General features: G+C 40.1%; 1 protein-coding gene across 4 annotated transcripts in view; it reads right to left on the reverse strand.

Moving 5' to 3' along the window:
• REPS2 (RALBP1 associated Eps domain containing 2) overlaps positions 1 to 26,526 on the reverse strand; it is a 104,015-nt gene that overhangs the window by 33,101 nt on the left and 44,388 nt on the right. For 3 of the 4 annotated variants that reach the window (XM_076356950.1, XM_076356933.1, XM_076356958.1), the window contains exons 6-13: positions 26,065 to 26,203; positions 23,987 to 24,050; positions 22,154 to 22,296; positions 19,234 to 19,328; positions 13,742 to 13,811; positions 11,888 to 11,953; positions 7,428 to 7,470; positions 4,688 to 4,824 (exon numbers count right to left, since the gene is read on the reverse strand). In XM_076356950.1, coding sequence (XP_076213065.1) covers positions 4,688 to 4,824; positions 7,428 to 7,470; positions 11,888 to 11,953; positions 13,742 to 13,811; positions 19,234 to 19,328; positions 22,154 to 22,296; positions 23,987 to 24,050; positions 26,065 to 26,203 — 757 coding nt within the window. The remainder of the gene's footprint in view (positions 1 to 4,687; positions 4,825 to 7,427; positions 7,471 to 11,887; positions 11,954 to 13,741; positions 13,812 to 19,233; positions 19,329 to 22,153; positions 22,297 to 23,986; positions 24,051 to 26,064; positions 26,204 to 26,526) is intronic. The other variant, XM_076356942.1, reaches the window with a different exon arrangement.

Genomic DNA, 26,526 nt, shown 5'->3' on the forward strand with positions numbered 1-26,526 from the left:
GAAGGAGTGAATGAATTCCTTGTTTTGCTTTGCTTGCGTGCGCGGCTTTTGCTTTACCTATTAAACTGTCTTTATCTGAACCCACGAGTTTTCTCACTTTTACCCTTCTGATTCTCTCCCCCATCCCACTGGTGGGGAGTGAGCAAGCGGCTGGGTGGGGCTTAGTTGCCAGCTGGGGTTAAACCATGACAAGTGAGGCACATAAGAAATGGTGCCTGCATTCCACGCGTTCTTCACTGCAGCGACAGCCGCAGCAGGAGGCAAGTTTCAACAGCAAATTAGTGCTAAAAACCTTCAGTCAAAAATTCATTTGTAAATAGTTAAATGGTTGTTTTGATGAATTACACAGAGATATTCAATCTGCTTCCATATCAACATGAAACTACACTGTTTATGACAATTTTCTTGTTCCATCAAAGCAAATTCTCTTTTCCAAACAAGTATCCTTTGTTCAACAGAACTATTAATTAGAAGTTATGCAATTCAGAAATGAAACTAAATGGGAAATAAAATGTATTTCAGAGGCATCTGTATCCATCTAACAAGACCCAGACTGCTGTCACTGCCTATAATTGCCCAGAAGTAAATTCTTTAGTAGTTGTCATGGGCAGAAAACGTAACCGAGCAGAACACCAGAAGACAATGTATGCATTTTGGGGTTTTAATACTTAAGCTGAGACTTGCCCCAGTCCCGGAGTTACCCCAAGGCAGACCCTAGCTTACTGCTGCTGTTGAGGGTAAAAGGTGGCTGGGGGCCTTGCTGCAGGACTGCCGGGCTCCAACCTGTGGCAATTTTGACCCCCCCCAATACCTGCTCCCTCACCCAGATTGCAGGACAGACAGAAAGGAGTGCAAGGAGCCCTAGAGAGCAATTAATTCTGCAAACGAACTTTGCAAACAGTGCAGGAAAGCTTTGCGGGCCACAGACTCCCAGGTCTTACTCTGGAGCTCTTGGCTTGTATCTGACTAGAAAGTGGGCTAGAGAAGAAGTGAAGATGTAAACCAGGTCATGTATGCATTTAAACTGACATTTTTGTTTCTACTTAAAACCTGCTGTTGTCTTTCCAGGAATGCATAAAACCTAGCCAAGTATTTTCTTAATATGTACACAGGCCGAATGCCAGAGATTATATATTCAACAAATACATAGAAAAATTCAGTACTGCTAGATTCTCACAGATGCTAACGTAAAGACTACATGATTTAAAAAAAAAAATAGAAGATATTTCTGTCTTTTAACATCTCTTAACAGAAATTCATGTATGGACATTTCAGAAGGTGGAGCCTTTCAATAAGTTCTCTTGGTTTTTTAAGTTTTTCCTGGGTAACACTACTTATAGCATCCCAGAAGAGTGCAGCTACAGAGTATGAATGAAAGCGCCTCCTTCAAGTGCAGTTATGTCCCAACTCAACAATTTTAAAGCACAGTTTCTGTGGCTAATGCATTGCTGGACATCCCAGCCATCATGCATAAATTTTCTCTGTGTATACTTGCCAGGAGAGGGGCATCATAAGATGGTGGCAAACATGATATAGCAGCAGTAAATGAAAAACAAATAAAAATACCCCCCAAAAAAACTAGTGCCCGCAACAAGGATCTGCCACAGCTTTGGCTGAATTTACTTGAAGAAAAGAGATTTTTCTTTTTCTGCCCTTTAAAAATGAAATAAACAAAAAAATGCTCCAAACCACTGATAGCTTTACAATTAAAGAAGTGATACCTATAAGATGAACATGACCAACGAGGAACTGAAAATAAAACTCAATACTACTGAGCACTCCTTTGCAGGTCTGGGAGCAGATTATCCAACAAACTCCCAAAATCAGAATTATTTCTGAACAAGAATTAGGAGGACAAAAACTAATGTACCAAAATGGGATTATTCTAATCATGTTGGATATAACCTGAAAGCTATTAAAATGGTTGATTTTACAGTCTGGTTTTCTGTACTGACACTAGGCAATATGGTGGTGCTAGAAGGGATGGTCATTCTAGCTAATTTTTGTAATTCAGCTGTGACAATGAGACTATTTTTGAAAACCTAGGAAGGCAGGCAGGCAGGGGGAAAACGTAAAGCAAAAATTCAGTCAAGACTACATTAGGACAGAAAGTAATCAGCTGACCTGTGGATAGAAACACATCAGGTTCGATATTTATGCCAGGCTGTATTATCCCAATAGCCAAGAAACCTAAATAGTACATTGACACTACATCATCTATATTGTAAATCTGTAACCGTATCTTCTGATGGCAGATGGAAACTATTCTAACTTCATTTTTACACTCTCAGCAGAAATAAGAATACAGCTTGTTATTATACAACTGTGTGCAATTTACTTCACACAAACACGCACACACACTTTCTTTTCGGCGAGACTCTTCGGTTTAAGGTGACAGTGCTCAGACCCTCTGTCTTCCTACAAACCGCCTTTTTAAAAAGTGCAAAGTGCACCTCAGCAAAGAGTTTGGCTCTGAAAAAATGACCACTCCCTGAGGAAGAACTGTCTCTAGATGAAAAAGGTATCTGAAAATGATGAGACTGGAATTTCTACTGAGAAGCAAGATCAGTAGGGAAAAGGATGAAAAAAAAGGATGAAAAAAGTGAGGTGACCAAAACAAGAGAAGTGGAAGAAAAGAAAGCAGCTGTATAAAACCACATCATCAATAGGAGGTTGCAGAATAACAGCTATTCAGGGCCTAACAACCGGAAAGAGCGTGCACATGTTTCTTCATGGAACGAAGAATTGAAAATATGACTTCCAATGCTGACATTTTACTTCAAAGCAGACCAAGGTAAATGCACCATGGTACTTGGGTGAGCTCGGATGGGTTGATTTAAATCCCCTCCTTCTAATGATGCAGATTTATTTGAACTGGAACCCTTCTTTGGGGTGGGCTACAAATTTTTTAACAAGTTCTTCCTTAAATCCTTCAAGGCTACAAATTCCTCCTTATTCTTTCCCAATGAGTATTTACATTTTTGACACAAAATAGAGCTGCTCCATTAGAGGAAGATGACCACCACAAATATTTAGCATTGCCATCAGGGCACATCCAAGAGAGCAAAAAATGACAGGCCAACACACTGCAGGTACAGGAGTAGAAGCTGAACCTCTGGGAGACCTTCCACATTTCTGCAACTTGGTAGCACGCTATACTTCAGGTTTTGTCAACCTAGAGCCAATTTTTGTTCCAACTATAAACAGTGGTAAATTTGAACCGAATATGATGAACAGTTTTAGGGTGACCAAAGCACTTTCTTTATTTGCAAGCAATCAGCTGCATATCCTTACTTAATCGCCCCATTTCCAGTAAGGAAACCCTCCAAAAAGTATTGATAGGACGAGTTATCCTTCCCTGCACTCACTATAACACAGTCAGTTTGTAAGTTGCCCAGAAGAAATCATTACTTTACTTCAAAAGTAATGGTGACTTTCAAAACAATCCATTTCAAAAGCAAGATGTTACTTTTCATTCACAGAAAGCCGCCTTTGAGAATTTACATTCTCCTTTCATTTGTGTTCCAAGAGAAACTTAAATCCAAGTTTATTTCCTTCCAGTTATACTTTTTATCTGGATTCTGAGAGGATTTGCTGCCTTAGAAAATGTGTACTTGGCTCTGTTTGGGGTTTTATTTTGATGTATATAATGAAATCAAAATTGGAGGCAACGGATCCCTGAACAGGAACCACAGTCAAAGATCAGGAATCGCTTCTCTGTGTAAGGCAGAAAAAAAATGTTTACTCCTACTGAGTTTCAGGGTTCAGCACACATAGCAGGACTCTTGAATTCTGTCTGGTGTTTGCACAAAAAAAAAAGTCCCATATAGCAAGAGGTGAAACTCTTTCTTTTCTACTCCAACAACCACATTAGAGAGCCCAGTTAAAACATTCCTTGACACAGTCAAAACTTGGCTTTCTTCTGAAGCATAAACATTACCATGTTTAACCTAGTCCTTGAGTCAGATGATCGGTGTGCGCCGCCTAAAGCTCTGGTCTGGTTCAAGGACACTGCTAAAGCACAGCGATGCTAGGTGACTGCTGCCATGAACAAACAGCTCCTCTTTCCACCGCTCACTGTGCAACGCAAAAGGACCGCTCAAACACTAACGAGCTGGAGAGCCGTTTTCTTTCAGTTCACTCCAGCTACTATTCTACATTTTCTTTCTCTCCCCTCAACATGCACCCGTGTCAAAAGAAATTACCCTTTCTTTTTACTCAAAGAATGGTTTCTGATTGCCCCCAAGCATATGGAAGGCTTTAACATCAAAAATATTTGCACACGAGAAATTTCACTTTCTCCCAGTTTAAACATTAAGGGTTTTCTTTCTGCTTCTGAACTACAAAAAAACTAATAGTAATAAAAATCAAATATATTGTAGTTACTGATGAGAATTGTCTAAACAGCCAGACTAGTTATAAACAGTCAGCGATGACAGACTACCATATGTTAAGCTTCCCATTATCGTGCCAGAAAACATTATAATCACCTTAATTACAGCAACAGTGATTTTTCCCCTCATGACGATATAATGCAAGAAAGTGCAGCTTCTTCTGCTGAGTATTGCTGTCTATAGCAAAGGTGAGCACATGCACATACTGTCAAGCATTTGTGCAAACAGATCAAGTTGCCAAGTATGCAGCTAACCTAAAGGGTCTCAAAAGGGGGAAAGCAAGCAAACTTTACCTTGTGTGTTTTGTTGAAATACTCTGTTCAGATCCAAAGAGGAAGCTCTGGAATGTGATTTCTGTGGCCTTGGAGGTGGAGTAGGGGGCTCTTCTCCCTTTTTCATAGCATCTTCTATTGATGTGCTAGAATAAGACCTAAGGAGGAAAGGGACGGGGCGGGGGGGGGAGAAGAAAATATTTTATTTCAGAAATTCATTTTAAACAACTACAGTGAATAGTACCTAAAAATGCACTGACCAGAACTCAGGTTCATGGTGGAAATTCCTTGCCCTAATGACTAGAAGTTCCCCCTTATAACAAAACAGATTTATTTGGCAACAGAGGGACCTACACGTCTGGGTGAAGGCACGGGTCATGCTTACAGGGCTAGTATTTTTTAAGGCCTTTTATATCACAGCTTCAGGCCTTCTTACATAACTTTAACTGTCAACAGGATAATCGTAGCAACTATTTTGAATAAACTTGAGTAGAAAAATTCCCACACACACACCCCTTACAGTTTCTGTTGCCTTTCCCCACTGTGAGGGTAGTGTCTATACAGATACAGCTTCAACCTACTTCTTGCAAGTACACATTCTGTAATTTATAATATTCTAACTATCAGAATAATTTTTTCATAGCAAACAGTCACCAAATTCCACAAAATCCAGAAAAACTGAATGACTCCAAAGTGATCAACACTGGTCAAATACATGTCTCAGTGCACCTTTCTAGGCCCTTCCACAACCCATTAATCCCAATGCAGTGCATTTGCTAAGAATTTTGATTTTGCTGAATAGTGTCCAATATTTTGCAGCTGTTGTAGTTACCAGTTTTTCTGCAAGACCGAGAGCTTTGTTCAAAATGAGCATTGACAATGTGAGATGTTACACTTACTGTAACACATTACGCATGACAGGCAAGACCAAAAACACATTCGAGTAGAACAGAAATAACTCCCACTAATGGGAAAGAGATCTTTTTTTGCCAAACAGGCTGTTGTTACAAAACAGCTCTTTAGCGGGACAGACATTTGGCAATGCTGATCCTACGTTTCTGATGTAAACTTTAACAAATACAGGAGTGAAAGCCGTAAGTGCTTCAAAATTTACATGTGACAAAAACCTCTGCTGATGCTGAATTTTTTGTCTTGATAAGAGTTTTGAATTCCACAGCCTTACCATATCAGACCTAAGCCAGCCACCCTGAAATAAATGGGAAAGTTTTGAACCAGGATCTTAAGGTTTTATACTTTTACTTCCCATATTATGCGGTGTATATTTTACTTGCATTAAAATTGTACAACCTGACAGTTTGAGATTTTTAATTTTTTTTTTACAAGATAGCAGCTACCAGGCAGAAATATGCCTGCCCCAGCAGCGCCAACACAGAGCCCTGTGACAGTGAATTGTTGCTTGTGGCAGGCGGACCTGGCACCTAAAAGTCAGTTAAGTCAGCAGCTAAGAATCTGCACAGCTTAGGCTAGAAAGCCAGGCTCCAGAGCTGAGAGCTGTAACAGACTCGAATTATAGCCTCTAGTGGTCAGGCACACATGAAGACAGAGATCTTCGAGGTTATAGAGCCCTCCAGGCTACGCAGGACAAGTGCAGCAGAAGGTCTGAGTTCAAGGATGTGCTCAGGAATCTTTAGTCTCAACTTCTGCATTGAAGTAGTGACATATAGTCAGATGTGAGACAGTCATATGTGACACAGTAGTCACATGCAAGTGACTTTTTTCAAACTTGTTTAAGCATTTGCTATTTTATGCATTTTTGCATAAAATACTTTTTACACATTTTTTGCATATTTGCAATTTATGATTCAGTAACACAGCAAGAAAATTTAAAACAGTATGAAAACTAAAAAGTTTTGGCTAGCAGCAGAAAAATAGCACACAAGGCAGTTCAGCCTTCCTGGATGTAGGTCCTAAGAACAGAGGATTTCAATCTTCATTCATCATGTTTATAGCTGATCCTCTCTTATTAGCAGGCTTTGACAAGCTTATAAGGAGGGAGCTCCTGATTATACTCTCATTGCCTAAGAAAAAGAAATGAAGCCCCCTAACTAGCACCAAAAAAAGGTTTGAAGGTGAATGCACGATATGGCTCCACACCAGAATGGTGAACAGCCAAACCCAACACGTAATCTATTTATACACCATGTTTTCCGGCACAAGTTTCCCTTTTCTTTCAAACATCGAAATTCAGCAGGTGTCATTTCTAGCTCACAACAGTCTAAGTCCGTAAGTCCTTCCATCACACACCAACCAGCCATAGTCAAGTGCATGCACGCCAACGAAAGGATTCATTCACCCACATCCGAGAGCTGAGCTACTACTGCTGTTTCTGTGGGAGTGTGCATATGCATATCCCTCCATATGCAACCACTGTGCAGGTTTCAACAGCACAAAATTGCTGAGAGCGTTCCCTGCAATGGGGTGGTCCCCGCTGTCCCACCACGATGCCCCTGGGGCAGGGCTGGAGGCAGTCACCACCCCAACAAGGCAGCGGGGCTGGGCAGACAGGCAAAAGTCCCAGCGCCTTACGACCAGAAATCGTAGGGCTCTAGGCAGTACTCATGTAGGGTCTATAGCTTACAGATCTCTCCTGCTAAATCTGTCTTTTATCTGAGCTGGACTTTCAGCACAACACCAATTTAAAAAAAAAAAAAAATCTAAAAATGCAACACCAGTTCTTAAACCTTGTGTCTAACACCAGAGGAAGATATGTCTTCTCCTGAAATAGAAATGAAAGCAGTACCTGGATCGTGGTCTGGCTTTAAGTGCATTAGATTCCTGAGCAGCTGAAACAGAAAAAAAAAAAAAAAGAACGACTAAAACATCATATTTTAAATAAACACCTTTAGCTGAAGGATCAGTGTTCATTGAAAATGTGAGTGTTGCAAATGTGGATGTGAGAGTGTGTTCATCTCACATGAGAAACGGGGATTGATTTTCGCTTCTCCTTCCCCTTTGTTTTTGTAGTGTGTCCTAAGAATGTGTAGAATGTCCTAAGAATTCAAAAGCCCACATTTAGGCAGACCTTCACCTGTTAATTTGGTTACCAGAACACAGGAAAAGCAATAAGTCTGACAGCTCTGACCTGTACTCCTGCGTGTAGTTGTGACAAAGCAACATAAGGAATAGCATAAACTTTCCACAGAAAACATCTTACTCCTAGCCCAGATATGTATTAGCTGTCCTGCTTCCCAAAGCACGAACGTTTATGTCCTTCCTACATACTTTAACTAATTAGTATAAACATACATCTTCTTACCACACAAAAAACCAAAATTAACACATCAGGTTGAGACTACTTTGACATTGGGAAGGAAAGATATTTGAAGGTAAAAAGCTTTCCAGGCTAAATGTTCATCAAACACATTTCTAACAATGTAAAAATTGGTTTCTTTTATTTGGATGAATTCCAAATATCCTGCCACATGCAGGTTTTATGTGACAGGAAAACAACAATGCTGACTTACCTTCTCTGGGTAATTCCTCGAGGCTGTTCCTTGGTTTACATAGTCTTTTTGTGACTTTTCTGTTACTCTCCTTGCTAACATCAGATAATTTTGAGAAAACGTATCTGTGTGATTGCTTTCAAATTCAGCCCACTGAGATATCCTCGTACTACAGCAGCATCAATGATACCAATGCACACACAAAGTGAATCCTTGTACTTTTCCCATTCTGCTAATCAAGGTACAACACTTAAGAGAAGCAAGTAGGTTGGGGAAAAAAAAAACAATTCTCAGAGTTTCTAGCTTCCTTCAGATATATGCCTACTCCAAAGTCAGACATTTATCACCAGCTACTATACAGCACTACTTGAGAATATAACAGATCCCCCAAAACACAGAGCAGGAGCTACCTGTGGTAGCAGCTGGCAAATACTGACTTTATAATGGCTTGCATTGTACTACTGCATAGACCCTCCATAGGAGGCTTTAGGCTCACAGAAGACAAGAAGCAGCATATGGCACATGTATTAGCCACACACTATTTCTTCATAAAAGAAACTGCTTTTAAGGTCATGCAGTGCTAGTTGGTGCTTTGGATGGAATAAACCGAAATGTAGCTGGCAGTGACACAAAAAACCACTTATAAACCAAGTTCTAGTAGATTATTGTCACCAGCAAATTGGCCCACAGTCATTCCAGATTTCTGTGCAACAAACTCTTCCTAGCAACTAAAGGGGAGAGGAAACTATTATTAAAATATGCAGTGGTGATAATCCTTCTCTCTCTCTCTGTCAAACTCCCAGAGAATACAACTTTAGAAACTGCTTCCCTACAGCCACATGACCCAATTTTTCCAATGCTGAAAATGCTGATTATTAAATTACATGCATAATTATTAAATATATGCCACTTAGAAATAGGAAGTATAAATCCTTTCCAAGCTAAGCCATGTTTAAGAACCTTCAAATTTTCCTTCTTTTATGGAGACCGTAATTCTGTTCATACTTCTTTTAGAAAGCCTTTCTTCTAAAAATCTGCAGGTAAAACTGACATCCAAACTCCCCGAGGACATCTTGTTGAGGTAAACAGGAAAGCATACAAGGAAGAGAGAATCCCGAAATGACTACTAATAAAAAAGAATAGCAATAGAATACTACTGTCAAGGATTTTCTTTTAAGCTTTTGAAAAATCAGGAAATTCAAGGTTACAATTACACAATACCCAGACTTAGCTTTACCTTTCAAAAGAAGTCTAATATAAAAAAATATTATAAAGCAGGTAGTTCATTATTAGGACATACAAATAATTGTGACAGGCTTTCCATAAAATGTGCAGTTATTTTGGTACACTCAGTCTGTGCGACTTTGTGTTTGAGATGCAGGTTTATAAACACACACGACATAATCATTCAAGACTATACAAAACTATTTATCCAGTTCATGAATTTTCTGTATTTCTATTGCTATGGATACATAAGCCTCACTTACATGAAACTGATATAAAATTAAAGCTGTTGAGTAAATTAATTACATTTATTATTTAAAAGTTTGTACAATTCCTGGAGTAGTAGAGCCTGATGAACTGAACAGCCTGGTCTGCACTAATTAAAATCACATACAATGATGAACTCTTATTTATTCATTCACACCATAGGAGACTGTGAAGGCTCCTGTTTTGGGTGTTTAACTGCTCCCACCCCCCTCTCCCAATACAACTTAATTTAGACATTCCTAAGGATGCAGGCTCAGTAACTTTTGGCTGTAGCCTGACGGCTTATACTCAGCTGGTGCCTCCTTGCTTTACAGGCTGATAATCGGATGGAAAACTGTACTATAAAAGGTGCAAGTGTGCTACACTGCTAAGGAAAAAACAAAGAATTCCCCACTAGTTTAAATCACCCACGCTGACTCATCTATTACCTCTCATTGGTGGCCTAGGCAGAAATGTACAATTTAAATGGTCACAAATTTGGCCCTTAATCCTTTAAATGTCTAAGGCCAACAATGGTCTTGCACTTATGAGCCTACATAAACTGGCCAGATATTTGGACATGCCGAGCATATAAAGTTTTTACTAACTTCAAATTTCTAATCCTCCTGATGGCAAAGAAAACTTTCCCATAATGAACCACAGCAACATCATCTTTTCCTGAATTTACATAAACAGCCCAAACCGATAACCACAGCAGGATGTAAAATTTCTCCCGCTTCATCCCAACTGAGTTTTCATCCTGAAGGTTAATGATTACAATGACCTTTCAGAATGATGACCAGTTCCAAAATAACCACTCAATTACTGTGCTGTATCTAGCCCACTGCATAAACATTTTTACTTCTAACATCAGTCACATCATGCAACCTGAGAATGTGCTTGCTCAAACCCTCAATGTGCAGGACAGCGAGGGTGAAACCCCTACAGTGACAGGACTCATGGCGATGGGGTGAAACTCTGCCACTGTCTCCCTTGGTATACAAACACAGCAACGCTGCTGGAGGAGCACAGCAACATCCAGAAGACCTCCCTGACTTGGAGATGAAGGACATGGGGGAAAGAGGACAGTGGCAGAGGAGATGTGCAGGTGACAACAGTTTTTTTTCCCTAAGCGTACCGAAGATGGAATTGCTGAACTGAAAATAAAACTGCCTGGGGCACTCCTGGGCAAAATGGTGGGGAAGAGAACAGAACTGAAAGTCTTGCAACCACCCTCCTCTCCCCCTGAGAGGGAAGTGTAAGAGTGTGTGTGTGTGAAGGAGAAGCAGCAATCATTCGAGAATGGGAGCTGAAGATAGGAAATCTGGCAGCTGCCAAGTGTTTGGGAAGACGCCAGGAAAAAAAGAGTTGGGAAATGAGGCATGCAGCTGTTGAGCAGCCATAAATAAATCGAGCTATAAGACAAAACTGCTGTGACAGACACGTGGGGTCAGTTTTCTTAATCAAGGATATCTTCACAAGTAAAAACATTTATGCAAAAGGAAAAGAAAGCAAGTCCAGACTTTAGCTTGACTGGGACTAGGGAGGGCTTGCAAACACTCTTACCACTCTAGGAAAGAGATTAACAAAGAGGAAGGCAAGGGAGGTCTGATGAACTGAACTGAATGCATGGGAACTTTCTGGAGCAACTAAGCAATTTTGACATATGCCATTCCAGAAATAACACTTTCCAGTATGATAGGAACAAGGAGTGTATGTTGGAGTTGGAGAGAGAAAAATCAGGGGTGGTTTCAACACAGAAACGCCCCCCCCGAACCAAAAGCTTACATTAGTGCTGTAAGTGCCACAAGGTCTGTGTTTCCAAAAGGCTATCTACCCTTAAACTCCTTGACAGAAGATATGAAAGCTCAGTTTTTACAAAGAAACAGGCCACATCAGAATAGTTACTGAATACTTATTCCATACTTGAGAAGAGCTTTTATCAAGAGGTACAATATTCTGCTCTGGCATCTCATTTGTAGTACAGAAAAACAAAATTCAGACTGCTTACCAAATGCTATGTTAAAAATACTTCCCACACATGAAGAATGCACATATGCTAACAACAAGGGAAAGAAAGCAAGAAAACCTTTGGACAACCTGAAGTACTAATTAATTTTGCAAGTAGTAGTCATTATGAGGTAAAAGCTAATTTCGGTAGTAAAATAGTATGAGAGCAAAAGGATCTTAAAAAAATTAATCAAGTTACATTAATTTAGGCTTACTGTGATATAAAAATATTTGATCAAAATTCTAATGGAAGTAACGTCAATTTTGTTCTTCTTACCTGTTTTCACAGTCAAGTGCTGAAATTCCTTTGGTATCGTTTTGAGAACAGTGCTTACTTTAAGAGCTTAATTAAAAAAAAACAAAACAACGAAAATTACTTTAAGTATTTGCAGGTAAAATCTACAGGTATCAGCTCTGAGAAAGAAGCATCTAAACCAGTATTACTTAGAACGTCTAATAATGGTAAACATACTCGAAAAGAAAACAGAAGTAGCCAAATACCCTCAGAACACCCAAGCACTCAAAAAAGTAACAACTGTTAAAGAGCACAAGAGTTAAGAACAGAAAGACCTATGCCCAAATTGCCAAATAATACCTTGTAGCGTATTTTAATGTACTGTAATACACAGTATTATAAATGACCACTTGGAATGAAGTCTCTCATCTCCATCTGCCTTTATCAAATAAAACGTGGGAAAAGTCTGGTTCTCATGATCCAGTTCTATTTACATTATCTTCCACATTTAACTATATTAAAACCTGGCAGAGTGGAGCTAATTTAGTTGTATAGTTTTGAAAACGCAGGAGAATTTGCTTCGAGTCCTGAACTACAGGTTGTTTATTTCTAGGGAGATCTCCTCAGTCAGGAGAGTTATCTGCTCTTTCATCTGTCAGAATAGCAATAAATGGTAGAACAAGAGCACTTGTTCTTTGGCTGAAGAGGTAGGAATCCATGTCATAAATACAGCAAATCTTCAGCCCTGAAGGACTGCATGTACCAAAGCAGCTTCCCATCTGACTTAACATGTCAGCTACCAAGAGCAAAGCACAAGTTTTTCACCTACACAGGGAAGAAAAAAAGATTCCCCGAGTAAAAAGTAAATCTGCCCTAGAGACATGAAAGCAATAACCTTCAAGGTTCAAGTCCTGCTCTTGTCCATTACGAATTTTACAACAAAACAAACCTTGTCAACAAAACATGAATTTCTTGGAATATGCTGACTTGTCAAAATGTTTTACAAACACCTGTCAACTCTGACAACCCTTCTTTGAACCAGGGACACTGGGAATCTGCCAAACTCGGTCACACCTGGGTGTGGAAGGTGATTCAGGAATGTAGATTACCTGGTCTCACAGCTCTGATGCAACCTCAGCATGTGGACAGCTGGGAGGTCAAGATGTGTAATTTTTTTTTATTAATGTATAATCCACAGCTCTGAGAATAAGGCAACAAAATACCCACAACTGTTTTGTTTCCACAGAGAACCTGAAAGGTCAGGGAAAGGGCATGTAAAAGGGAATGACTGTGTGATGATCTAGCACCAATTCTGGAAGCCCTAGTAGCTGCTGAGTGGAAGAAGAAAAAGATCACTTCAATTTCACATGGCTTGCTGCTGATGGATTTCAAGGGAAATAAATGAATCGAGTCTTTTCAATCCAGTTTGTCCAAAACTTTTGTTTTGCAAGAAAATACAGGTTGGGGTTTTTTTTAATAGGAATAAAAACTAATTTTGAAGTGTTGCTATTTCCTGCAAAAAGGGAAATCCAAAGTTTGGCACAATGTAGTCTTTACTCTTACAAAATTCCTGGTAACAACAATTACAACTTTGTTAAAATAAGAACTGCAACATTAATTGTCTTAGGGCTAGACATATTCTAGAAGGTGCATTTCATATCATTTGCATATGACAGAACTAATTTTCAAGCAAACACATCCATTTGTTTGTCTTCAACTCAGCTGCTGTCAATTATTTAAAAGCAATGTCTTGCTTTTAAATCCATAGCAACACATAGCCAGCTTAGAAATTAAAAATAGCATTGCTTCTGTCAGCAAATATATGGTATTACTAATAACACACAGAACTTAACCCATAACGGGGGGGGGGGAGGGGGAAGTGATTTATTTGAATACCTTGTTTGTCATCTTTCTTTGCATCTTGTAACAGGGCAGAGTTATCAGGTACCTCTTCAGCTGTTGCCTTCTTAAAGAAAGAAGATGTATTTATCATACTGATTGGCATAGCACCCACATTTCTGCAGTCAAATATTTAATACAGACCAACACAAATAAAGATCACATTCTCTCTTGCACCACGGTTTGCTTTGTAAAATAAAGAAGCATAGAGGACCTTCAAAAAGACAACTATAACTCTGCTTTCCAAGGTACAGCAGTTCCACACCTGAAATTAGTTTGAGAAGCACTTCAACAGTGACTCACAAGGAACTAAGGAATATATGTAAGGAGAGTTCTCACAACAGAGCAACGTCATTCTGTGTTTTCTTTTCTTTTTGGGTGTAACACCTGCGTTAGGGTTGAGGATACCTTCTCCAGCCCCTTCACAAGAGTCAGCCTCCATCACAGAATCATAGAATCATTAAGGTTGGAAAAGACCTCTAAGATCATCGAGTCCAACCATCAACCCAACACCACCATGCCCACTAAACCATGTCCCTAAGCGCCTCATTGACACATCTTTTAAATACTTCCAGGGATGGGGACTCAACCACTTCCCTGGGCAGCCTGTTCCAATGTTTCACCACTCCTTCAGTAAAGAAATTTTTCCTCACATCCAATCTAAACCTCCCCTGGCACAACTTGAGGCCATTTCCTCTTGTCCTATCGCTAGTTACTTGGGAGAAGAGACCGACACCCACCTCTCTACAACCCCCTTTCAGGTAGTTGTAGAGAGCGATGAGGTCTCCCCTCAGCCTCCTTTTCTTCAGGCTAAACAACCCCAGTGCCCTCAGCCGCTCCTCATAAGACTTGTGCTCCAGACCCCTTCACCAGCCTCGTTGCCCTTCTCTGGACACGCTCCAGCACCTCAACGTCCTTCTTGTAGTGAGGGGCCCAAAACTGAACACAGTATTCGAGGTGCAGCCTCACCAGGACTCACTCAGAACAGTCTCTCTAGTCAAAACTCAAGCCGTACTGCAGAGCCATGTAGTTCTGCATCTGAAGTCTTCCGGCTGAGGTGGCTGGTCCTTGGACTACTCTTTTCTTTCAACATGCAGTCATTGAGATGGGAAAAACAAATTTCATCAGCATGTCTGCGGGAGGCCCGTTCAGGCCTCTGATGGGAAAACAGGGAACTTCTCCCCAATCTTATTCCTTAACTTCTCTTTATTTCAGCAGCAACTTATACTATATAGGCATTTGTTGTTCTTGTAACTTCTGCTGCATAGCTCACAAGAAGGAACCAGAAACCAATTCCATTACCATTATCTGTAAGAACAAGGATATACTCTGCAGCCAAAACAACAATAAAGCACATGTCAGAAACCCCAAGCTTCCCTAAATATTAAGTGATGCTGTTTTCTTCCCAGGGAGCATGGAAGAGGTTAGAATCCATTTGGTCTAAAAAAAATAAAATTCAGAAACATAGATTTTGCAGACATTAAAAAAAAAAAGCAAAGAAAATCTCAAGTCAGTAATTCAAGAAGGCCAAGTCCAGAGTAAAGGGCAATGAGATCTATTTTATAAAGTTGCACGTGGGATTCCCTAATGCTTCTGAGGAAGCAACATAGCAAAAATATGGCTTGAGGACTCTGAAAATGTTTGAACAAAACACTTCACATCCCTAGCTAGCCCTGACACTCTAAAGAGCATCAGACTAAAGACCTAATTCAGTGCATGCTTGAATCAATGGAATGACTCTCACAAATTTCAATGAACTGTGAGCATTTCTGAGGGAGTTTAGAGCAGCCCCAGCCAGTCATTTTATGCATATAGCGCAAAATCTCATGTCTTATCTTTAAGCTTTTGGCAGCAAGAAAGCTTGTGGAAAAGAGCCAAAGGAATGGAAAAGAAAAAAAAAAAAAAGGGAAAAGACAGACCAGAACCAGAGTGGGAGACAAAAACTTGAGAGAAAAAAATGGGAAGACAAAACCTCCTTGGTTAACAACAAGCAGTCACCCTTGTCATTCTCGAGCATAACATTAGCAGTCTTTCTGTTTTGTAAGTTTAACAAAGCCTAGCATTCAGGCGACCTGTCTCCTGCCATTATTTTCTTTATGGATGCATTCAAGAACTGTTTCCATTGCAGTACTGTAGTTCAGCAGGCACAGTAAAAATGGTCTTCTGAAATTAAATTAAACAGCCTGAATTGATGATAGGTGGAAAGAGACAAAGACATGGAAAGAGACAAAGACATGGAGATAATGCGTAACTCATTGCATGGGTAATATAATATTTTTAATGTAGTGATCAAGTATCTAAACTATATCTCCTCAAGTAGCCAAGCTACAAATTAAATTGCAGCAGTGAATTACAGCACTTCCCACAGAAGGAGATGAATGGGAGATGAATTACTGACCTTCCAAATGATACTCATTCAGTGTATTAATTCTAAACATAAAAACATCAGCTGAACAAAAAAAAAATCAAGTCAAAATCATTCTCAAATCAGTTTTGAGAAGAGATTTTATAGTCCATTAATCTTGGATAACAAAGGACCAAAATAACAAGGCCCTGAAACAAACCAATTGAGAGCTTTGCCCTGCATGTCTAGGACCCAGACAGTGAAGAAATGGAGCAAAACCAGCCAAACAATCGTGACATAGTCAGGTAAAACTATCTGTGTTTAGCCAGCAGTCAATCATGCCACAGATTCTTCTTCGTTTTCAACCTAGCCATAAAAAAAAACAAACCTGATTTTGCAGAACATCTTGTCACCTTGCAGAACCTAGGAATGGAGCAGAAGATCCGACTGTTCCCCCAAGAACATTATCTGACTACAAAGGCAGCACAGTAATCTGCAAGTTATTAGCAGTTATGGTGAGAATGTCTCAAGGAGGAGAGCGCAGAGATAAGGCAGAAGAGGTCTGAAAGCTTAACTGCTGAAAATCGAATTAAAAATTAAACCTAAAATGGGGGACTTGTTGCTTGTTTGGGTTTTTTACGTTTTGTGCTGTATACCCCCTACAGCTATTTAATTATTACTATAATATTCCTACTATTATCTCCACTGCAGCAGAAAAATCTAAAAAGCAAAAAACCATACAATTTAATTGCTTAGGAAATCATCTCCTTCTAGATTTATCCTTACTCTGCACATACATTCAAGGACCACAAACAAGAAGAGCCTAAAAACTGACATTTAATAAGATTATAAAATTGTAATGGTTAGGTTACTGAAATGACATTTTATGTCTAAGAAACACAAGATGACTCTGAAAGCAAGATTTCTGAGCTTTCTGAAATATGTAAAAGAACGTTCTAATCTCACAGCCCCAAGGCCTGCGCTACTAAAGAGCAAACTTCCTCACAACTCTGCAATAACCAAAGACCACTTTGCATATCTGGGTAATCACTTGCAAAGCCAGTATCCTAACAAAAACAAGGGCTCCCTAGGCCACAGAGATACTGATGTAGATTCTGAAGTCAAGAAGTTACATAAACTGAAGCTTTTTAATTATATGTATAAAAGATACATAATTATATATTTTTAATGTAATTTAATTATATATTGTATCTCTTTTTTTTTTTTTAATATATACATGTGTATTTGTACATGCACGTGAAAACACAAGTGAAAAAGAGAAGCTGACACTCAGGGGTTTTGCTTACCGCCAAAAAAAACCCCATCCTAACAGGGACGTGACAGTTTTTAAGCAGAAGACAAATAATTCTCTCTAAAATCGAGTATCTTAAGCTGATGCATCAAGTTAACTCAAATACTCAGTTGACTCTTACTGCAGTCTGGAAATGGAGCTATGTATATACGTACATACACAGACATGCTGACATCAGAAAATGAGTTTTCAATGCAAATCACCTTGAATTTTGCCTCTTATGTTTGTTTAAATTGCAAACCAACATGCATGTATGCTAATGAGGCACACTCTCAAGGGACTGTTGAGCTTTGCCACACGACCGCACAGTGAAGAAGTGCCAGTGCAGCGTGGCCTGTGGCACAATCTCTCAGCCCCCTGCGAACCCCCCTTCCGAAATAAGGCCATATGCAAGGGACAAGACCGTTCTGCTACGGTAAAGGACCTGCCTACGCTGCCAATGTACCAGCAGCCCGCACTACCAGGACAGCGGCGCTGCTTTCAAAACCCAGTATGACTGCTGTACTTTGGCCAAGCTGCTGCACAGAGAGCAATACCACCCAGGGAGACTGCATATATTTTAACAGCTCCAAAAGATAAACGGGATGCTCAAAACATTGGCTGCAGCATTGCCCAAAGCGAACGTTGCGCTCTGTAGCAGCTTAGGAGAGTCTGTTTGGTGGTGCTGCTACCACCGAGCTGAATTTGATGAGGGAACGGCTGGGTTCTGACCCAGGAACTCCCCAGAGCAAGGCATAGGGAGGAAATAACTGGAGAACAGCCTTGCTGAGCTGCCATGACATACCATTACTTTTTAACTTGGAAGCAGCGTCAGAAGGGCCCGTTCTTGCAGCCTGTCTGCCAGTTGATTCACTACCTTAAATACTAAATCCTTAAATCCCACAGCGTATGTATTCGGAGTCGCAATATCCAGGCACAACTCTGTGGCCGTGGTTAGTTCAGCTTTACGGGATCTTTAAAGTTTTGGGTTTTAAGCTCAGTGATAAACTCTTCTCCTTAATTTAGTTTTGCTTGCAACAGTCTTCCATTACAAGGCTGGTATCTGTTGTGGTATTGCTACAATGGATCTCCATTCTTCCCTCAAAACACTCTTCCCGGCTCCTTACAATTACTACCTAGACCCCTAGATGGTAGTTCTTTAGAGTATGAAAAGGCTGGATATTAAAATGGAGACTGAATCACTTAGAACAGAACTATGCATGTCCATACTGTACAAAATCTGGGACAGTTTCAGTCCCCAAAGAAGCAAAGTACAAGGAATCAGGACAGGCCAAGACATTCTTCTTCTCATCATCAAAACTGGGGAGCGAGTGTGGAAGTGGAGCACTGTAAACGGAAGAAACACTCAAGAGCTACACGGTCAGGAGTGCCTGACTAGAACAAGGTCTGCACCCGAAGCCTGCCATTTTCAACCAATTCAGGTTCAGGAGAGATTTCACCTGAGCACTGTCCTTGCACCACACCGCCCCTCCTGCAGCATGGGCTCTGCCCCTCATCGCTGGCTCCCAACGCCGGAGGGCCAAATGCAGCCCCGTGGGACACGAACAGCTAAGGTCTATTTCTCTGCAGACATCCTCGCACAAGGCTGGAGTCCCTCAATGACGACTGTGAACTCTGTTACGTGGGAATATCTTATGAAAAACCTGTCAGCCCTTTCCACACACTGAACGAATTGCTGAGAGAGGGGGCTGAGATGGCTTAATGGCACACTTAGAGACTCCTGAAGTCCTCTCAAAGACTCGCAGTTCTGCTGCTACGCGTACCACAGTCATTCTGAAGCTGGGCTATTCCTCTGCACTCTGCAAGGTAACTACCCTGCTTATGCCTTCTTACCTCAGTCCGACTGAAGTCCCGAGTCTGCTGACCGCCTGGCAACGACTCAGAGTAAGAATCAAATAGTGCGCAGTCACGCATGGGCTTCAAAGAAGCTGCAGGGGGGGTGGGGGGGAAGGAGACATGCCAAGTCTTTGGTTAATACACAGTTCTTAAAAACCTGTTCCAGCATCATATTACCCTTCGTTTCTACATATCAGAGCTGATCTATAAGCCACGAATGACAAACACCATGAAGAAAATCCTTGTCTTGTATTTTGAGTAATTCAATGTTACGAAAGGGATAACGTTAATTTCTGTTGTAGAAATAATGGTGAAATTTGGGAGAAGTGATTTTTAGTAAACATTAACTGCCAAACAAGAACCGTTTATTTGCATTTTTCCTCCTCACAGTCCAGTATCAAGTTAGTTGGCCTTATAGTTTATACCTTGCTGTCTTAGGAATGTTAAAGGTACTTACCAAACCTTCAACTCCAACTTTTGACATTTTGAATACTGAAAAGTATAGTAGAATCGACATTATACACTGAACTTGAAGGCCAGCAAAAACCAAGGACACTAAACACAGTAGATGCTGCATTACATACCATCTTTAACTAAACAGCATTGAGAGCAGGAAGAAAAAAAGCTGGGGGGGGGGGGGAAACTCTAACTTCTCACAGGAATATTCACAAGACCCTAATTTCTATTCCACAAGCTCAGGTCCTTCTACTGATATCACTCTGGGATTAGTTCCTCTGAGATAAATCAGTCTTAACAGCTGGAAAACAGCTTTTCTTTAAGATCAATATATTGAAAGGCAGAATAACCAGTTCTCACGTCAAATTTCTAGTTTCTGGCTAGCATCTAGTTTATCTGAATAAATTAAGCTCTTACAAATCTGTCTTAATTTACAATACAGTGGGTTACATACAGGGCAAATAGTCTTACAGATTCTGTAAATTAGTTTTAATAAAAACTTTCAGAAAAGAAGGTGGCGGATCAAATTGTCAATGGAGCTGTGCCAGGATAGCATTTGGCCCTGTGCTTGCAGTTTATAGAACAAGCCATAAAGCTAGCAAGATTAATTCATTCTTAAATGTTCTGTCTTATGCTCCAAGTCACTTTATCTGAAGCTTTAACACTCTTATCAGATGCAAATATTTCACTTGAACCAAATTCTGCCTCATTCTGAAACTAATACAACCACCTAATGAAAAACAGTTTCCAGTAATCTTCATCGGGTTCCTAACAAGCCAAAAAAAAAAAATAAATCTAAGTTTCACAGAAATCAAATTATGAAAACAAAAAGTTTATTTTGAAATTTCTTTTGACATTTTAGGTAAGTGTATGAGGCACTTGCTTACTTATCGATGTTTTCATTTCGGAAGTTGATACAACCAAGGCTCTATGCTTTCTTGTGATTCACGGTGTTACAGTGTGTTGAGATGTTCTGCTTTTTATTAATGCAAGTCTTTCAAAAGACAGATTTCTGAATCCTGACTAGGCAGCACAACAAGCACGAGACATTTTCAGACCCTCAAGCTAACCAGAATTAGCATATTAGCTGAGGTATTTAGAGTGCCCACAACAAACAATTAGTCCCTTCACCACCTCCACGTAGATCAGCTTGAAATGCTTGGTTGTGTGCAACACCATGAAACAATAATCTTCTAAGAAAATGGTAGAGACCCCAGTGCTGAAAGGGACAAATTCGGGAAAAAGAGGACTCCCAGGGAACAACCACAGCTTACCATGCTCTTCCTCCCATTGACGTAATGACCCCCTACTATTAGAGATAGCCATTTCCATTGCAGTTTTCCCCAAAAAGCCTTAATGTGAAGACACACCAACAAGAACCTGCATGGAGGAGCTTACAAGCTAATTTATGATGAGAACAGGCATGAGAGTAGTGAACAAAGTGGTGGTCCTGGAGGGAAAAGCGTGGTTGTAATTATGACAAGGGAATGTAATTAGAGAGACTAAAAGTGATGAAGACTTGGAGGTGCAAGTTTTACAGGAGCTTCTCCCCTTGGATATGAAGATAGTGGATAAGGAACACGACTCCACCAGAAATTTTCACAAATCTGATACAGGGTGAACATTTAATTTTCCTAACTACAGCTTGATTTGCTTTTTTCCTGTCTTTTAATATATTCAGTGTCATCAAATTTAATGGAGATTTTATTAGGTCTTACATATTATCCCTTAGCACTGTAATTATGATCTATGATTAATCCTCCTTGCCCTAGAAAGACATGCACATTTTTTAGATGGAACAGTTTATATTTCAATGTTCATTTATAATTACAGGAGACATAACTGAAGAGAACAAATGGAAGGGCAGGTCTCTCACCGCACATTGATACTGAGGTATGTTGTATTTTGGATTAATTTATCCTTGTGATACGCAAACTGTTGTATCGTTACTGCAAATTACTTAAAGAAGAATCTGTGGATTACAAAAAAATTCCACCTTTGATACAACCAGTAACTGCATCTAACAAAATATATTAGCATAGTAAGTTCTAAAGCAGTCCAGTATTGTTTTCAACAATAGCTTCAAGAGACAAGATACTTAAGGGAAAAATCATCAAAAGAGTTAAAAACTATGTAAGTCTTGTTGGTTTATCTTTGCTACAGGTAATCATCTGCCACTTTAGCTATAATGACACCTGAAGCACACTGGAGCAAAGAGGCAGACATTAGGAGGTAGGTAACTGCTACACTTTGCATCACTATTTTGTGCTTTTATACAATTCCTTCTTCAGCAATTGCTTTGTAAGCACAATTAAAAACTCATGCATTAAAAAGCAACCGGAGAGCCATTACGCAGTGTAGAAACCCGTCCTACCTGCAGGATGGAAAATGAAACATGTCTTACACGGACGTTGGGTTCCTGAGACGGCTACAGGAACAAGACCTGCCGCAGGGACATTACCTGCTTGAAGGTACTCGGGCAGCAGCGTCTCCGGCAGCGTCTCCGGCAGCTGGTAACCATTCTTCCTCGCAACCACAAGGTGGAAAGCGGCACAAAACTCCGGGAGTGTCAGCGCCCCGTCGCAATCCACATCGCTCAGTTCCCTGTGGGTAAGACAGGCACACGTTTTCCAAGTCACTACCTCAGGGAAACGTATGCGTGCAATCATGGGGGAGACAGGAATGCAACTTTGAGAAGGGGTATTTTAATGCAAGACAAGCATCTCTGTCATTTGCACTTGATCCTAACTTGGACATTTGTCTTGGGGAAAATGAAGCAAGCTAGTTTTCTAGTACTGACTTACCGCTTTTTTCTTTTTTAATAAAGTACGTTTTTTGTTATACATTGTACCATACAATATGATGGTATGTATATATTATAACATGAAATACATATCCTGTACTTCCAAGGGTGAAATTAATTTTTCAGTGATTGGAAGCACTTCTGGCCAATCCAATGCAGGATCTTAAACCAGTTCAAGCAGAAAAAGTTAAAAACGGACTTCAGCAATGGTTACTTAGCACCATTGACTAGCCTCAAGAAAAGAGCTAAATTAATGCTCTTGACAAGTTTAAATGTTATTGTGAACTCACTAAAGCAGTTCTCTCTAATTCTAGGATGCTTCTCAAACAGCAAAACTGGACTTCAGAAATTCAAGAATTCAATTTTATAAACTAACTCTTTGCCAGAATTGAGTAATGTTTTATCATGAGCACATGGACTAACACAAACATATAACTTCCTACTCTTTGAAAGTAATGAGCATTTTTCAAGCTGTTGAGGTTATAGTGACAAAGACTGAAACATCCCATGTGTTTAACACAGCAACACAACCTGATAAATCACATAATCACAAAATTGTAATTATCTACTAGAAAGGAATACTTTTCTTTAAATTTTACACAGAGGACAACTTGTGTCAACAACAGAAATAAAATGTGTTTTGTTAACATATTGGGTTAATCCATTCTTCTTAAGTAATCTTAAATTCCAATATTCACTTCCCCCAACACTATGTTTCTTCAATTTTTTTTTTTTTATTTTCACAACTGACAGTCCGCTTTGAAAAGATTCCAGACATATTCTTTGACCCCAACAGATGTTTAGGCTCTTGCAAGCGTTTCTTCTCATCTCTCTTCATAAAAGCATATACAAAAGTAAAACCTCTATCAGCATTTCTGATCAACATTTAAAACTGTCTGTTCTTCTTATCCGAGATGCAAGGATGACACTGAACTACAAAGCACCATGTTGTTTATGAAAATACAATAGAATCCTTGTCAAATTTTATCATGTACAGTTCCATCCACAATCATTTCTAAATAAGCTCATTAAAAGTAAGTGTACTGGTTCATTAGAAAAGCACTGATGAATTATGTAGTTGTACTTACTAAAAATTAGGCATTAATTAGGCCTCCTCTGGCAAAACACAGCCAGAAACATAAAACCAACAACACATCTAAAACATTCCAGAGGTGCTTCTCCTGTGTGTCAGTTCATGAAAAATGTCAGTTTGTTGAGCTAATGATGCTGCTTACAATATACTTAAGAACAGCTCTCAGTTATATCGCTGTTCAAACCTTCCCAGTCCTGCTGAGTAGGCGAACATCTCTCCGGAAAACAAGCGTGTCAGGAAGAGCAATGAGCACCCTGCTGCTTGGGCCTGAAAGTGATTCTGGAGATAAGAGCAATAATTATAATTGAAGACACTTTTTAAAATTTAACAAGAACTCTTGAATTAAGCGTCTTTTAAAAAAACAGGATACACATCCCCAACACTATTACAGTACTTACCAGATGTGAGAAAGCTCTGGGATGGGCAGCTTTGATTTTGTGAAGAAATTCTTTGCCACGGAACCTGTTGGGAAACCGTGCCTTATCAACCATTGGAAATTAATTCTCCAGTTATTTACCTTTGGCCAGGGCTGCCGCACCAGAAGCAGCTGGTTACTTTACATCCGAGAGACACTCAGATTAACTGGATGCTAATATAGCTGTTGGATCATTTGTCTCTTGCTGAATAAGTGACAAAGAAAGCCAGACAGAGCTGTTGACCTCATTTCCCCATTCCCTCCATATGGGAAAAATAAATAAAGGAAAAAAACCACTTTAGTACTAGTGATTCTGACCAGTGTAATTAGTATGTCACCAGTGATGAAATAACAGACACAAACGGCTCTGCTTCACCCGGAAGCCATGTGTATGGCAGTACGGCGCTGTAGCGTCTGCACTGCTCTCCCAAGATGCTGCTTCAACCATGACTTTTCCCTGCAGTGGCTCAAATTTTATGGGAAGGGAAAAAAAAAAGAAAAAAACCCCAGGAGATTCAGATAGCACACAGCTACTGTCCTGCTGCAGGCATTCTCACTCATCCTGCCACAACAGCCCTTCTCATTCTTCTCCTAGCTAATAAACCCATTATTTCACCATCCCATACACACAGACTATAGGGGTAGCACAAGATCCCTGTACCCTGGAAGCCCTTCCTGCATATAGGCTTACAAAACGTAAGGCAACGTAATTCAGAGACTTCTAAGGTCTACACCACTCTTCTCCTTGCGCATTCAGGTCAGATCACCCACTGCAGGGCATAAGAAAAGCCATAACTGGGGCAGGTCCAAGACTCACCTAGCACAGCATGTCCTCTCCAACACTGGATGCCCAGAGAGGACTATGTGACCATGACAAAGCCACGTGATAATAACGTAGCTCCAGAATATCCCCAACCTCTGACCACCTGCGATTCAGGAACTTTCTCAACCAGCAGCACTTCAATATTCAGTAACTTCTGACAGGTTTTTCAATCACAGATTTCTCAAATAACTTCTTAAACCTGGACAAACCTCTAGCATCTGTATCACCCTGCAGCAAGGATTTCTACAGCTTAATTATTTTAGGATGTTGTGGAAGCTCAAATTTATTGTTTATAAACAGTAATTTTGGATGTGCAAGGACTGCCTGAGAATCTTGCTCAACATAAATGAAAATGCACTGCTACCTGAGAGGTTGTATATGCATATATACATACATACACAGTTACAGACATATATAAGTCTGTGAGGAAATACACTGTTGTTGAACAACCATTTTCTCTTTCAAGCAAATTATATGAAGGAAACTTAACTGAGGCAAAGAACTGGTGAAGCACTAATTTCTGTCAATAGCAGGTAATTTATTTAAACTTTTGGCTGGATCCAAGGCTCCTGAACCCCAGTAATACAGCAGGGCTCAGTAAAGCTGTCTCATTTTAAAACCTGTGATGTCTTCCTTGCCAGACCAACTGTCTGTACCTGCAGTGACTCCTCCCCCGAGCAGCCTGATCCTCCTATTCAGGATGGAAATGCAATCTCAATACGCTGTTAACAATACTTTTACCATGTGTGTGCTCTCCAGGCTTTGCTTTTAATCGCCTAAAGGTCAAAATCTCAGTCCCTCAGAGCCATAAACACTCAGGCTTGACCACACAAGATAGTTAACTGTACACTTCACTTTCACCACACGGACGCTGCCACATTTGTGCTGGGAAAGCAAGCACAACCCTAAGAGGTTACTTAGCTCAATATACACTGCAGGTGTGATTATTCACAAATATAGTGGATCAAATACAGAGAGCTCATTTTAATTTTTACTGAATTGCCAACACTTCTCCCTCAGATGTAATTATTTTTCTAAAATCAGGATGTTTAGGAAAAAACATAATGGCCACAGTATTGGTTTGCTCTTTGAGTTGTCTGCCTTTAAAAAGAAGACACAATCAATTCTTTCTCATAAACTCACTCCAGAGAGAAAAAAGAATTAATCTATCTACTTAACACTTCTCACCTCTCAGCCTGGTCCCCTCTACTCAACATGCAGTGTTTGGTAAAAGTTACCTGAAATAAAGGAGTTCAGGTCGGGCTGCAGGGACCTGAACTGGTTGATGTAGTAGTCTCGCTGCTCCTCCGTTATCCTCCAAGGGTCATCTGAGTAGTGGGCGCTGCTGTCCTGCTGCTCCCGCTCCGCTGAAAGAGACTGAAGGGAGGGACACTGGCACCGGCCGCAGGCAGGGGCCAGAAGGGTCAAGCAGGGCACTGGCAACCTCAAGAAACCAGATTCACTCTCTTCTATTAGCAGACACGTGTTTTAAAAAGATGAGAAGCAGAAATGGCCACCCTGATTACCGTCCCACTTCTTATCTGTTAAAGCTGAGGCTAATATTAGGTATCTTTAACCAGGCAATTAAAGGAAGTTTACATGACTGAAGCTTAAAGAAAAAGGAAATCTTACTACTGCTGACCGCAAAAAAGAAAGTCCAAGTCACATCTCACTACCTCTGGATTCATTTTGGGGGTTCA

Source organism: Aptenodytes patagonicus, chromosome 1 (assembly GCF_965638725.1).
Source record: "Aptenodytes patagonicus chromosome 1, bAptPat1.pri.cur, whole genome shotgun sequence".
Taxonomy (NCBI): Eukaryota; Metazoa; Chordata; class Aves; order Sphenisciformes; family Spheniscidae; genus Aptenodytes; species Aptenodytes patagonicus.